The following is a 13,869-nucleotide window of genomic DNA, read 5'->3' on the forward strand; positions in this document are numbered from 1 at the left end:
GAAGACTCTGAAGGCTCTCCTCTTTACCGCTTTCAATGCTGGTGCTAGGTATAGAGCAGGAACAGAGCAGGAACTCCATAAAAGACAGGAATACAACAGAAGCTCCTTACATGCTAGGGATACAGCAGGCATTCCATAAACACCAGGAATAAAGCAGGCGCTTCATAAATGCTAAGGCTATAGTAGGTGCTTCATAAATGCTAGGTATACACTAGGAGCTCCATAAATGTGTGCTGACCGATTTCAGTGTCAGGCAGGGACTAGCAAAGGAGAGTGGCTCTAGACTGGGGAGTCCTGGGCTGAGCTCTGACTCTGCCTCCCCCTCTGCAGGGCCGGGGCAGACTGCAGCACCCCTGGGCCTCAGGCTTCTCATCTGAACACGGGGTGCTGGGAACTTCAAGGCGCAAGGCCGAGGTGAGGCTTCCACGAGCCAGCCACAGCCGCTGCAGTGTCGGACCTTTGACACCTAGTAGGCATTTGACAGCCGGCTGGGGCTGGCAGGAAGGATAAGCTGCGCCTCCTACCCTTGAGCCAGCGGTCAAGGTCTCTAGCCACCCCCAGGCTGGCTCAGGGCAGCTACCAGGGAGCCAAGCTGCCTGATTGGAATGCCACTTCCTCTGCTGGAAAACACCAGGGACCGTGTTCCGCTCCTGAATGTCACGCAGGCAGAAGGGAAGGGCTCTTCTGGGAAATGCTCAAGGAAGCAACTCGGCGTCAGAGCGGCCAGGCCTGGGGCAGGCAGGGAGGGCACGACTCCTTCAAACCTGGCAACTCCTCTGCCCCCGCCAGCCACCCTGAACTTGGCAAAAACACATTTTCAAAACGAGAAGGCAGAATCACCCCAGCTTGAAAAGCTTTGTTCTCTAGCAATTGGAATGATTTTCCCTTCCCAGCCGATATGGGGCACATTATGAAGAAAATAAGACAATTATGCAGAAAAGATGCACATGGGACCCTCGGACACAAGCCCCTTGCATCCAGGCAGCCTGTCCTGCGCCCCCAGGTCTGTCTGTCCCCCGCCCTGGACCAGGAGCCCCAGGGGCAGGCCCGTGTCTTATCCGCTCTGTACTCCCGAGGAGCACTGTCCGGCCACGGCAGGCACTGGACAGCTGCTGAAACAGGGTGTCTCCTGCCGCAATGGGAGAGGCGTCCAGTGCAGACAGATGTGAAGCCCCAGGGCCATGGAGTCCCAGCTGCAGGTCTCCTATTGCCTGGCAATCCATCGACAAAGGTTTCTAGTTACCATTATCATAAAGTGCAGTGGCACATGGAGGAACTAAATCAGTATTTCTTTTCCATCATTAATAGGTACATTCCTAAGATTAGAGGTTTGTGCCACGTGTATCTCTTTACACTTAGCATTTTGAGCAAAGCCTAGGACATGTTAAGTACCCAGCAAATACCTGCGCTGTGCTAACTAAAGCTGGCTCAGGAATGCGTGTCCTGGCGGTACACCTGGCTTGAATATGACAGTCCTATTTAAATCTTCTGAGTGGCAAATAGCCAAAGTGGTGTTTACTATTCTGAGCAAAGCAGAGGGAAAGCGGCTTTCTTTGCTGGAGGTGGTGGGGCAGGTAGTGGAGGGTTGGGGTCAAGGGGGGGTCTCTTAGCTCCATCACTCCCCCAGAGGAAGCGGGAGGCCTGCCCACCCGCACGCAGGGGCCCACCTGCCCGGCCCAGCCCCCAGCCTCACCTTGGTGGCGGCCCAGTCCATCCAGCCTTCGGCACAAGGGTTCACGTTGATGAGGACGAGGCCCTCCACCATTTCTGGGTTGTTCAGCTGCAATTCAAGACAAGAGGTGAGGGGGAGTGAGCCTGGCGATTGGAAGTACCTCTCGCTTTATTAGGAAAACTAAAGCTCAAGAGCAAATACCCAGAAAAGGGCCAGTGTGGGGCCCAGAGCAGGCTGTGGTTCTAGTGCCCTCTGTTCCCCAAGAGCCTTTGATGCCCCCCCCTGGCAAAACTGAGGCTCCTGTACATCAGACCCTGTATTGGCATCCTTGAGAGAGGGGAAAGAGGAGGCCACAGGGGAAGTAGGGGTGCATGCCCTTGGCAGACGTGCCTTGGGCCCACTACTTCCCTTTGCTGAACCTCAGCTTGCCCAGGTGTCAAATGGGTATAACATGGCACTGATCTCACGGATCCAAGGGGCACATGTCGAGCAGTGAGCTCTCCACAACTAGGACGCCTACCAGAGAGTTTTCTCATCTGCTCCGAGCCGAGCACTGTGTATTATTCAGGTCAGCATTTCTAACCTCCAGCCAAGCCCAGCAGGTAACAGGCAGGTGAAACACATGTGACCGGTTAAGAGGAGGGTCACCGCATTCTGAAACAAGGGTTTGGCTGGGGATAGAGACTCCAGGAGCCATCAGCTGGGCCCACGGTGATGTAAGTGACCCACTGCCACGTTCACATGCCCCACATCACGCAGGAGCCAAGAGCACCCTGACTTCAAAGGAATGGGCAGATATTCAAAAAGCTACCTTAGCAGAACATTCAGGGACAAGAGGAACCGTCCACAATAGCCAGCTAGGTGAACAGAGCGGATGGCAAAAGAACGTGGATAGTACAGGACTTTGGTGAAGGAAGCAGCAGCGCGGGCACGGGTACATGCGCACGCACGACGCGACGGCCAGAACACACGCCCGTGGGATGTGCACCACAGTCTTCACAGTACTCAGTCCTTGAGGAATGGCATTACGGGTAATTTCTTTTTTTCCTTTGGTGCTTTTTGATACTTTTCCAAGTCTCTTCCTTAATCTTGAATTAATTTTATTTAAAATGAAAATGTTTTAAAAATGCCAAAGAACTCACAGCAAATCGAGTTAGGATGTAGGCGCCTGCTCCGGTTCCCATGCCAATCACACTTTTCAGCCTGGAAGCAGGAAAAAACCCACATAACACATGGGAAGAGCGATAGGAACCCTAGCAGTCCACGTAGCAACCTTCCCCCCCCATCTCTAAGGAACTGCGTCTCCCGCAGGGTCTGCCCTGGGCACGGCTGAGGCCGGCTGGCATGACAGGCCCAGTGGGAATGGATTCCCGGACGCGCTTTATGACCCGCCAGGGGACCTCGACCCTCGACCCGGGAGGGGCCGTCCTCCCTTCCTCACCCCCCTCCGGCTGAGGACCCCAGGGGCCGTCTGACATTTATGAGAAGGCCCATTAGAGCGGCACGTCTTCCTGCTCCTGAGCTTTAGTTTGGATTTACGTAAGACTCGGAAAGAGAATAAATTGGGCAAGAACCAGGAGGTACTGTCATCTTCGCAAAAGCCCCATTAGAAGGAAAAGAGCGCGCCGGAGAAAGAAGGGCTGGGGAGAGGACATCCGGCTCAGGCAAGAGAAGGCTGCGGGGCCTGTGGGGCCTGTGGGGTGACCGACTCCCTCAAGGAGGGGAGCTGAAGCTACAAGGGACAGGCCGGAGCGGAACAGGACGTGGAGCTGCGCTGACGTTTAGCAAGCGTGGCCACCTGCCCCCTCCCTGATGGTTAGGGCATCCAGGCACGGCCCAGGCACAGCGCAGCCCCCTGTCCTCTGCCGCCAGCAGGGAGCCAAGCCCTCTCTTACCCGAACTGGTGAAGGACGCCGGGAAGCATCTCGGCCAGCTGGTCCATGGAAGGGTACATGTACCTTGGGGAGGGACACGAAGACGCAGTGAGCGAGTGCCCCAGCTCCCCAGAACCCGCCCTTGTAGTCGCCCACCCAGAGCGCCCCACAGCACCCGAGAGCCTGCTCCTCCGGGCAAAGGCACCCCTCTCCTGCCATTTAGCGATGCCTGTGTCCCAGGTCCCCTGCTACGCATTTCATGAGCGACATAAGCCCCCCTCATCCTCACAGCCACCCCAGGGGGCTGCCGTGATTTCCCACAGCATGAAGGTTACAAAGATCGATGAGGCCGAGAGGTCGTGAACTTGGCCCCTCAGAAGAGCAGGGACTTGACTCGAACCCATGACTCAAGCAGTGTCTCAGGATTTCAAAGCCCACTTTTTTTTTTTTTAAGGAGATCCCAGAGATTGAACCCAGGACCTCGTACATGGGAAGCAGGCACTCAACCCCTGAGCTACACCAGCTGACCCGTTTGGCTTCTGCATTCGTTAGCGTCTGTTGTTTTTTGGAGGTACCAAGGATTGAACCTCACACATGGGAAGCAGGAGCTCACCCCCTCGAGCTACCCTCCACTCCATGGCCCCCATTCTCAATCACCAGACTTTCCTGCTCTCCCAAAGCAGGTCAGCCGTTCTGCCGGGAATTCCCACCCCTGTTGCTTCCTCCTTCCCTAGAGAAGATTCTAGCAGGAGCTTGGGGGACAGACTGTGGAGAAGGTGCCTCAGCCAGATCAGCAGAGGACCGTGGGCCACCAGGCTTTGGAACGTGGATGCCAGGGCAATTTTTAGGCACAGGAATGCCCTGGTGAGCATCCCATCTGGGAGCAGAGCTCCTGTTAACTCAGGCACGGGGCCTGCTCCCGTCCTGGCCCCCTCACAACAGCAGATAGAGAGTGGCAGTGGGAGGACCCCAGCTGGGGGGTATCTGACCTCCAGTGCTCTGGGTCTGTGGCAGGCCTTCCCTTTGTTGGCTGCAGAAAATAACCATCTCCTGTTGCCACTTCTAAGCAGGGTGCAGAGGGGGGCATCTTGCCCCCCGCCATGCCCACACCTCTCTGGTTGGCAGGCCCATCTCAAACCCTGGGCTCCATCCAAAGTCACTCCGCAGGCCAACTCCACCCTCTGTGCCTCGGACACGGCTGCTTCTGCCAAGTACAGCCCTCCCCGCCGTGTCTCTCTGAAACCAGGCTGTTCCTTCCAGGGGACCTGCAGGGCTAAGGCTTCCTCTCCTCTAGGACTTCCCTCTGCTGCTTCCGAAGCAAGCGTGTGCTCAGGTCTCACGGAATTTCCTCAGGTCTCACGGAATTTCCAGAAGGCGAAAGCCTCTTCCCTGGCAGGTGCCACGAGCCCAAGCCAGAGTTCCAGCACATTTTCATTCCCATCTCCCCAAGAGGAACTCAAAGAATTATGTTTTCACCAGGGCCCTGCGTGTAACTGGGGAGTCTGACCCTGTTGGACTGATGCAGGTCTACAAGGCATGCTGGGTAAGGAGCGAGCGCCTCCAAATATCCCATCATCCTTGGGGCCAGGATCCCTGGGGAGAGTTGTCAAGATAGAGCAAGGGGTGATTGGCTGAAACAGCTGTCCTCACTCTGTCGGTTTGTTTGGGAGAAAAAAAAAGGTGGCGAGGAGGGGCAGGCATTGCTTAGAAGGCATTTCACAAATCCAACCTCGGGAAGGAGGAATCAGAACAGGCATGCGTTAGTTCCTTCAGAAAGCAGTGGCTGGTCACACGCAGGCCAGGCTCTTAGCGAGGCAAGGGGGAGACCACGCAGACAAAGGGGCCAGTAAAGGCCGAAATGCATGAGTCTTTCTGAGACGGACGCTTTGGAGCCAGCAGCCACCAAGGTGAGATGGTGGGGACACCCAGGAGCTTTAGGGCCTCTGCTTCCTGCCTGCTCCCTGGGGTTGTGCGGGCACCCCACCAGGTGACAAGTGGGCTCTACACACCAGGCCCCTCCATGTATGAAACAGGCTCCAGAGGTAAGAGGCAGCCAGCCAGGGGTCTGCGTCCTGCTCTGCTGCCCCTTGCCCAGCATAGAGGGAGGGAAGTCCTAGAGGGCCTGGGAGGGGCACGCCGGCGCCAGGAGGCACCAGCGACCCGCCGTCGCACAGTGGAACCGCCTAGAGCCCTGCGGGAGCCGGGCTCTCCACCTCGGCCTCTGGATCAGTGGAATAAAAGTTCAGGGCTCAGGATTTTTAAAACCTCCACCGGGTGAGCTATTAACCACCACTTGGTCGCAAGTGCGTCAAGCAGTTTTCAAACCAAAGATGGATTTACTAGCTGCTGAGGGTAGGGAGGGGGGAGAAGAGTTATGATGTGGGGGCATTTTCAGGACTTGGAGTTGTCCTGGGTGGTGCTGCAGGGACAGATGCTGGACACTGTATGTCTTGCCATGGCCCACTGGGTGGACTGGGGGAGAGTGTAAACTACAAGAGAAACCACTATCCATGGGGTGCAGCAGTGCTCCAAAATGTATTCACCAGGTGCAGTGAATGTGCCACGATGATGGAAGAGGCTGTTGATGCGGGAGGAGTGGGGTGAGGGGGTGGGGGGTATATGGGGACCTCATGTTTTTTTAATGTAACATTTAAAAAAAAATAAAGAGAAAAAAATTAGATGGATTTACTGACAAATCTCTCATTTTACATGCTGGTTAACAGTTAACCAAGTCTCATTTTCTTAATAATTTCGTTTTGGACCTGGCCCCATGTAGCTGGAGTCCCTTCCCTTCTTCTCTGATAAAGGTTAATGATTAACGAGCACTCCCAACACTAAACAAGAGAAAAGGCCCATCTAGTCATAAATGCTGAGAAGGCACCTTCCAGAAGACTTTAAACCCAAGAACCTGCTCCCATTCCACCTTAATCAGCACTGGTGGACGGGGGAGGAGAGAAGAGGGAGTATCTCAGCAAAGTCTGCCCATACCCTCCAAAAAAATTTAAAAAAGGAAATAAAAAATGTGATGCTGACCGCCTGCCTCAGTCAGAAATCCTGACTTGAAACTGCCAAAGGAAAACCGAAGAGCCGGCCTGGCCTGTGCTGATGAGGACAGGCGCCTGAGGGTGGGGGTCCAGAGAGAATTCAAGTCACACAGCCGGTGGACAGGGTCAGAGCCTGACTCTCTGGGTTCCTAGCTGTGTGATGGTGAGAAGGTAGCTAACCCCTCCCTGCCTCAGTTTCTCCATCTGGAATGTGGGGCTAAATGATACACCAAGCCAGCTGCAAGGACTCTGCAAAAATTAAGAAAAATGAAGCCCAACATCCAGCAGGTGCTTCTTAATTTTTTTTTTTTTTTTTTTGCTCCCTCTTATGTTCTTCCCAACTTTTCAGGTCTTTCTCCCAACTGCTTGGCCTTGCCAGCCTGGCCCCGGTTGTGAATGCCTATTAAAAAGGATTGGGAGCTGGGCACCCCTGGACTCCCCACCCTGCCCGGCTCCCCGTCCTTCTCCCGGAACACCTGGCTCCGGCCTCTTACCCGGCGGGGAAGGACGCGGCGCCATCCTGCTGGCCAGGTGCGTCCACGTGACAGACAGCAAAGTGCTGGGTGATCTCCTGCATGTCCTCCGAGTTGAAGAGGGGGTTGTAGCAGGTTTTGTCTGGAGGGGAGAGAGATGAGAGAGAAGCAAGGTGAGAGTAAATTTAGGCTACCTGGGGGGGGGGCAAAGCACATGCATTTTGTTTCATTCCCATTCAGCAGGGGGAAATGAACTTGCAGAAAGGAAAGCCTATCTTTTTTTTTTTCCCTTGGCCCACTTTCCTCTGGGGACAAAAGATGAGAATAAATCATGGAGTACAGGAGTGGGCATGGAAGTTGAGAGGGCCAATAAACCCCACTGCACCTGCGGGAGAATAAGTCTTAAACTTCCAGTAGGTGCTGGAAAGGAGCTTCTGGGATGAGGGCAAAGGACTCTCATTCCAGCTCCTGCTTCCTCCTTCCTTGGTCATGGTGGCCCAGCACGAGCCAGGCCTCTGAGATGCTCTTTCTTTCTGGGCTCCTACACCCTCCCATCTCAAATACTGGCCAAAGCAAACAAGGAAGGACATCTTGGATAAAGCATGGAGCCTGCCACTTAAGATGTGACCTCAGGCGATTCTTCTAATGGTGACGGGCCTGTGGCAAGCTGCCCCCGCCCCCACTGGCCTGTTTCTGCTGGGCGCCCAGCTGGAGGGCATTTTCCAGCCTTCCTTACGGTCAGATGCAGTCACGTGCTTGAGTCATGGCCAGCAGCACGTGATGCTCGCCATTTCCAAGCCTGGCTCATGCAGGGGCCCCATCCAGTCCTCCAGGGTCTCTCTTTGTCCATCTATCTAAGGATGTAGGAGCCAGCAGAAGCCTCTGAGGCCCCGGGGCACTGCAGGGCCACGAGCTGGGAAGACCCTGGATCCCTGAATCACAGCATGGAAGATGTCTCACCGAATCCTCTGCTGAATTGTTACACGAGTGAGAAATAAATGTGTTGAGCCACAAAGCTCTTGGACGTCCATGGTCACAGCAGTTAGCCTACGATAACTAAATTGGGGGAATAGCACCACCACATGCAATTCCATTTCTTTGTCTGAGCCTAATGAACAAGAGGATATGTATAAAATTACCTAGCATGTCTATAATGGACATGGGCCATAATGGATACACAAAGAAGTGGGAAAAGAGAGAAGGGAAAATGAATTTAAAAAAGTATTTTTCAGTGACTGACATCATAGGAAAAAACATAATTCATACAGTCCCTCAATCAAAAAGCAAGCAAGCATTGAGGTTACAACACTTAGGTTCACAAAGATAACTGGGCCAGGTAGGTCTGTAAATACCTTCAGAATCCTATCAGCCTCACTTCTATTCTGTGTCAATTTAACATTAAGCAGATCATATTCCATTCCCATCTCTGAAAAATGGGATGGTAACATTTCCTGGTAATCTTAAGAACGTCCACAGAAGCATTATTCACAACAGACTCAGAACAGAAACAATCCAAATGTCCATCAACCAATGAATGGATAAACAAAATGTGGCTTGTCCAGACAATGGAATATTATTCAGCCCTAAAAAGGAATGAAGTACTGACTCATGCTACATCATGGGCGAACCTTGAAAGCATTAAGATAAGTGAAAGAAGCCAGACGCACCAGGCCACATAGTATATGATCCCATTTATAGGAAATGTCCCGAAGAGGCAAATCCATCAAGACAGAAAGTAGAATAGTGGCTGCCAGGGACTGAGGGTGGGATGGGGACTGGGGCTGATCTGACCTCGATGGTTGCACAATTCTGCGAATATACTAAAAACCATTGAATTGTACATTCGAAGATAAAATGCACTGTCAAAGACAGACAGCCGGCACCACCAGGTGCACAGACACAACACCAGCACATTCCAGGGTCTTCCAGCCAGTGGCAAAGGAAGTCCCAGAAGAGAGAGAAGAGCTGGGCCTCTGCCCCTGCCCCCACTCGCCTCCCGGGCCCTCTGCGGGCTCTGGGGCGCCCAGGACTCACGGTTCATGCCGATGTCGTGGTAAGTGAGGATGACGGGCCGGCTTCCCTTGGGGGTCCCACACAGCGTGACGTGAACGGAGCCATGTAAGGTCTCGATGTCCTGCTCCTGAGGAGAGACGAGCAGACCGACGGCGTGTCAGGTGGGGTCCCCACACCGGTGTGGCTGTACTGAGTCAACAGACACCCCTGTGTTCCCATTTATGTTTGGAGGGAGCTCGAGTATGCCTCTCATTTGGCCACGAGATCCTTGGGCCTAGGATGACAGATTTCCCTGGCCAGGGAAAGCCCTCCAAGAACGAGGGAGGGCAGAGAAGGAGGTAGAGGACAGGGTCCTGGCTCAGGCTAAGCTTTAACAGCACAGACCTCTGGGGAAGCCCCAGCCCCAGCAGCCCTCTCTAGACAGGTCCTTGTTGTCACCACCTGGAAAATGGAGGCCCAAAAGGCATGAACTTCCTTGATCAGCTGCTCCCACATCCCACCTGGTTTAGAGCTCCCCAGAATTCATACCCTACTTCCAAGAACAGCCCCCAGTTTCCTAGGAAGCCACCTTCCTTTCACACTTGGTCCAAGTAGGTTTACTGTTCCTGACTCCTCCACCATGGGCCATCCACCTCCCAGCTACAAGGACTGGTTCAGGAGAAGGCACATGTGTGGGGTTAGGCCATTCAGAGCCAACCAGACTCATGCCCAGCTCCTGGGAAGTGGATTAGGTGTAACCTAACCAGACAGGGAGAGCTGGATCTGCAGCAGCCATGTTCTCACCATGAGGCAAGGGTCTGTCTGAAAATACAACCAGCAGAGAGACGGATGAGAGAAAAAGGAAGTCTTGGTGATGGCATCCACCAGGAATTCCAGTTATGTAGGCTGACGAGTGCCCAGTCCATTTAAGCCATTGAGGTGACCCGCTCTGCCCAAAGAATCCTGGCGGAGCCATACCCCTCTCCCTGCTGAACTCCCCCCTAATAGGGTCAGGTCTCTCTTCTCCTAGTCAGGGCCAATTCCACAGCTGGCTCTCAAGCCGGTTCACTGGCCACACCCATCCCACATTCGTCTTCACACTACCCGGCCCTAAACCACTAACCGCGCCTTCTTTATCCTTCCTTAAAAAACAGTCATCTGGCCTGGATTCCCAGCACCTCAACGTGCTCACTGTCAAGAGGGTGGCAGGGAGACCTTCCTCCATCCATCACTTCCTTTCACCCCTCAACCCACATCTGCCTTCGGTTCCTGCCCGCTTTGCTAAAATTGCTCCCCTAAGGGTCACCAGAAGCTTCCAATGACCTGCACCACTCATCCATCTCCCGCGAGCTTCTTGCTCCCCGGGGGAAGCCTCCCTGCCTGGGTCTCTGCAGCCCACTCCCTTCCCAGCTCTCGGGCGGAGGTGGGGGCTGGCGCAGAAGGACCTGGCACCTGCTACTGAGCCCTTCCATGTCCCTCATCCTGGACAGCGCCCTGCAGGGGCGGGTCACCCCGAGCTGGCAGAAAGTTAACACCTGGGCCCAAGAGGAGGAGGCCAGTGTCCAGACTGGCCCAGGAGGAATGGGGGGCACGGGCTCCCCAACACTCAGTGCTGCCGGCTCCAGCAGCTCCAGCAGTTCAGCCACGGCCACACCTCTGAGGCCACCTCAGGCTGGCAACACCTTTTCTTCCAAAGAGCAAGAGACAGAGAAGAGAAATGCAGGGTGCTGCAGGTGCTGCAACTGCCCCCAGAAGCCAGTGGAAATGTGGACCCCACGGGCTCAGCCATGGGGGGGGGGGGCAGAGAGAAAGGTCGCTGACCAGTCTCCCGGGAGAGGAAAGGCCCTGCTGAGCCAGCCACCTGGCAGCCCTGGGGCGTGGGGAAGGGCCCTCCCTGTCTGCATCTGCCTTCCCCTGGGGGGACACCTCAAGGATCCTACATTCAACACAGGCCTCCAGACCCCTCAGTCCCTCTGGACCTGGGGAGGGTCGCTTCTGGGGCCAGAATGCAGGAGAGCACCCAGGCTGTGGTCAGATCCCACCTCTGTGGGTTATTCCCTATAAAAACTGAAGTAGTTCATTTTATCCAGCAAACACTTATTAGGCACCTACTGTATGCTAGGTATCATCAGGAGGGCTTGACAGAGATGAGCAGGTAAGAACCCACCTGCTAACGGGGTGGTGGTCGGGAGGCCCTTGGAGGTGGCAGCAAAATGGGGCAGGAACCTGACAGTCACTCAAGACACTCTGGGCAGAGTGGGGGTGGCATTTAACCTCTGGGGGGGCTGCAGGGAAGGGGTGAGGCAGGCCAGGGAGGTCCTCTAATCCTGTAAGACCAGTGGTTCTCAACCTGAGCAGCACAGTTTCACAATCAGTAACGCCCCCCAATTCCGCAGCTCGCCCTCCAGTGAGCCAGCAGCGGCTGCTGTTTAACAAGAATCCAGCCCCTTCCCCAGCCCTGGCGGAGCAAGGCAGGCAGTTCCGGGGCCTCCCTGGACGACACGCCTCCCCCCAAGCCCCTGAGCAGCCCTGAAGGGATCTGGGAGTTGGGCAGCAGAAGACACACGGCCCAGGGCCTCTGGTAGAGTCGAGCAGGAAAGAAAATGCACTTCTAAGACGATACCTGTAAGTGGGGCACTGGGAGAAGGATGTGCTCCCTCTTGGTGCGGGGCTCACGGTCATCGGGAGGCCCCTGTCTAACCCCAAGATGCTTCTTTCTTGCCTAGAGCAAGCGCTGAAAACACCCCTGGATGGTGGAGCTACAGCTCACCCACCGGGACCCAGCCTTGGCCCTGGAGCCCCGCAGGGAAGAACGGTTCACGGTGCCCACTCTCTGCTGCTCCCGACTGGCCGGCGCGGCTCCCCGTACGGGCTGCCAGGCCAGCCAGCAGGTCCCGCTGCGCAGGAGCCCTGCCAGCCCCAGGCCCTCATCGGTGAGGAGGGAGGCTCTTCAGGAGGAGGGGAGGCAGCGCTTGTGGGTGGGGAGCACGGCGCCAGTTAGGGGGCCCCTGGTGGTAGGGATGGAGTGCCCAGCCCCAGCTGGCCCCAAGAATGTCCCCCAGGCTCCTGGGGTGGAGGTGGGTAGCAGCTTCTGACTTGTTTCTTCGGCTGCAGTTAAGTTACGTGGCTGTGGAAGCAGAAGGACCTTGGAGGCACCGCCCCGAAGCCCAAGGAGAAAGAGGCCAGCCTCTCTTGTTTGCTGTCACACCCGCAGGCCTGTTTGATCAAGGATCTGGCACTTGTAGGATGACGATAAAACATGACCTTGTAGAAAAAACACCGTGTCTGCCATGAGCACTGATCTATTTTGGGACCTGTCTCCACTGGCTCCTTAGGTGGCTGTGAGAGTCAGCGAGCCTCCTGCAGGTATCACCTCCAGGCAGGCACGAGCCCCAGGGAGCACCTGCTCCACAAAGCTCAGGAGGTGCCGGGTCGGCGTCATGACCCCAGCCCACACCTCACCACTCCCCGAGCCTGAACTCAGCAGGTCTCCTTCGGGCCTTTGCCATGATTAGGAAGGAGGAAAGAGGTGGGAGTGACATAGCGAAAGTTACAGAGCTGGGAGTGGCGTCCTAGGTTGAGGGGAGTGAGCAGATCTGCTAAGCGCCATCGGCAGTCCGGCACAGGCAAGCCTGACCACGCAGGCGACACGACTGATCCCCTTGCACGGATGAAAGAACGGGTGACTTTCCCAATGTCACACAGCTTGTCGTGGTGGAACCAGGGCTGGAACCCTCACCTGCTGGGCCCCAGTGCCAGTTCTGGCCCTTGACATCAGTTCACACGGGAAGGAGAAGAAAGGGGAAAGAAGAGGGTGGTGATCATCCAGTGTCTGAGTCCTGCCCTCAAGGTCACACACACATGCACGCAAGCACTCACCTGCACACAAACACACATGCATGCAGGTGTGCACACACGAATGCACACATGTGCATGCACATGTGGCTCTAGGCCAGCCCCATGCACTCTCTCCACTGATCAAAACCAGGAAGAAGGCATCTGAGCACCAACGAGGGGCTGAAACACTCACAGACGCATGCCTTTATCCTGATTGGTCCCGGAGCAGCACTCGGTCCTGCTGTCCCTGTGGGCATGAGTCACCGGCGTGCTGGTGCAGGAAACCACCCAGCTTCCCCCACGCTTCCCCAAAGAGAAGCCAGAGAGGGGCCCGGAGCTGCACGTCCTCTTCCCCATCAGGCAGGTCCCCCTGCCAGGGGCTCATCAGGCGCCCTCCTGAGCGGGGACACCCACAGCTCCCTCGCCACCCAGAACCCCGTCCCACGGGCTCCCATCCAGCCAGGATGTGAGGAAGCAAAACTGCCTGCACAGATTTTCTCTCCCCTTCTCCGGAAAAGTCTAGAAAGTCACCCGATCAGGTAGGGAGGTGATGCTAGGAATACGGTGACACCCATTGCAGAGTACGTCCAAAGCCTGGGCTCTCCAACTCTCTTTAATTTTACAGTCTGTGGCAAGAAAGGGTTAAGCAAACCTGTAGCACAGAACAAGCCCCGTGACTTCCTACCAGGGAACGCAATGCAAGTTTCCCCAGTTATTGAAATGACTGAACATCGCTCTTTTCTCCCCAGCATTTCCAGAAAACTAGAAATCTACCAACACGTCTTGAGACATGCTGGCTTACAGAATAGAGAAATACCGTCTCCCTCTCCCACCCTCCCACAGCAGGCACCTGCCCCCAGATGGCAGGTATGTGTGTCTCGTTGGCAGGGGTTTCTGATTTGGAAAGGCCGTGGCCCAGGGTCACTTTCTCGAGGAGACCCTCCCCACCAGCCTGCTCCCTTGCTCTCTTCTTTGTA

General features: G+C 55.4%; 1 protein-coding gene across 2 annotated transcripts in view; it reads right to left on the reverse strand.

Moving 5' to 3' along the window:
• The window catches only part of NDRG1 (N-myc downstream regulated 1), a 52,416-nt gene that overhangs the window by 14,901 nt on the left and 23,646 nt on the right, over positions 1 to 13,869 (reverse strand). For both annotated transcript variants that reach the window (XM_071208048.1, XM_058276076.1), the window contains exons 4-8: positions 9,098 to 9,203; positions 7,085 to 7,205; positions 3,568 to 3,630; positions 2,815 to 2,875; positions 1,694 to 1,780 (exon numbers count right to left, since the gene is read on the reverse strand). In XM_071208048.1, coding sequence (XP_071064149.1) covers positions 1,694 to 1,780; positions 2,815 to 2,875; positions 3,568 to 3,630; positions 7,085 to 7,205; positions 9,098 to 9,203 — 438 coding nt within the window. The remainder of the gene's footprint in view (positions 1 to 1,693; positions 1,781 to 2,814; positions 2,876 to 3,567; positions 3,631 to 7,084; positions 7,206 to 9,097; positions 9,204 to 13,869) is intronic.

This window comes from Dasypus novemcinctus, chromosome 14, assembly GCF_030445035.2.
Source record: "Dasypus novemcinctus isolate mDasNov1 chromosome 14, mDasNov1.1.hap2, whole genome shotgun sequence".
Lineage (NCBI taxonomy): Eukaryota > Metazoa > Chordata > Mammalia > Cingulata > Dasypodidae > Dasypus > Dasypus novemcinctus.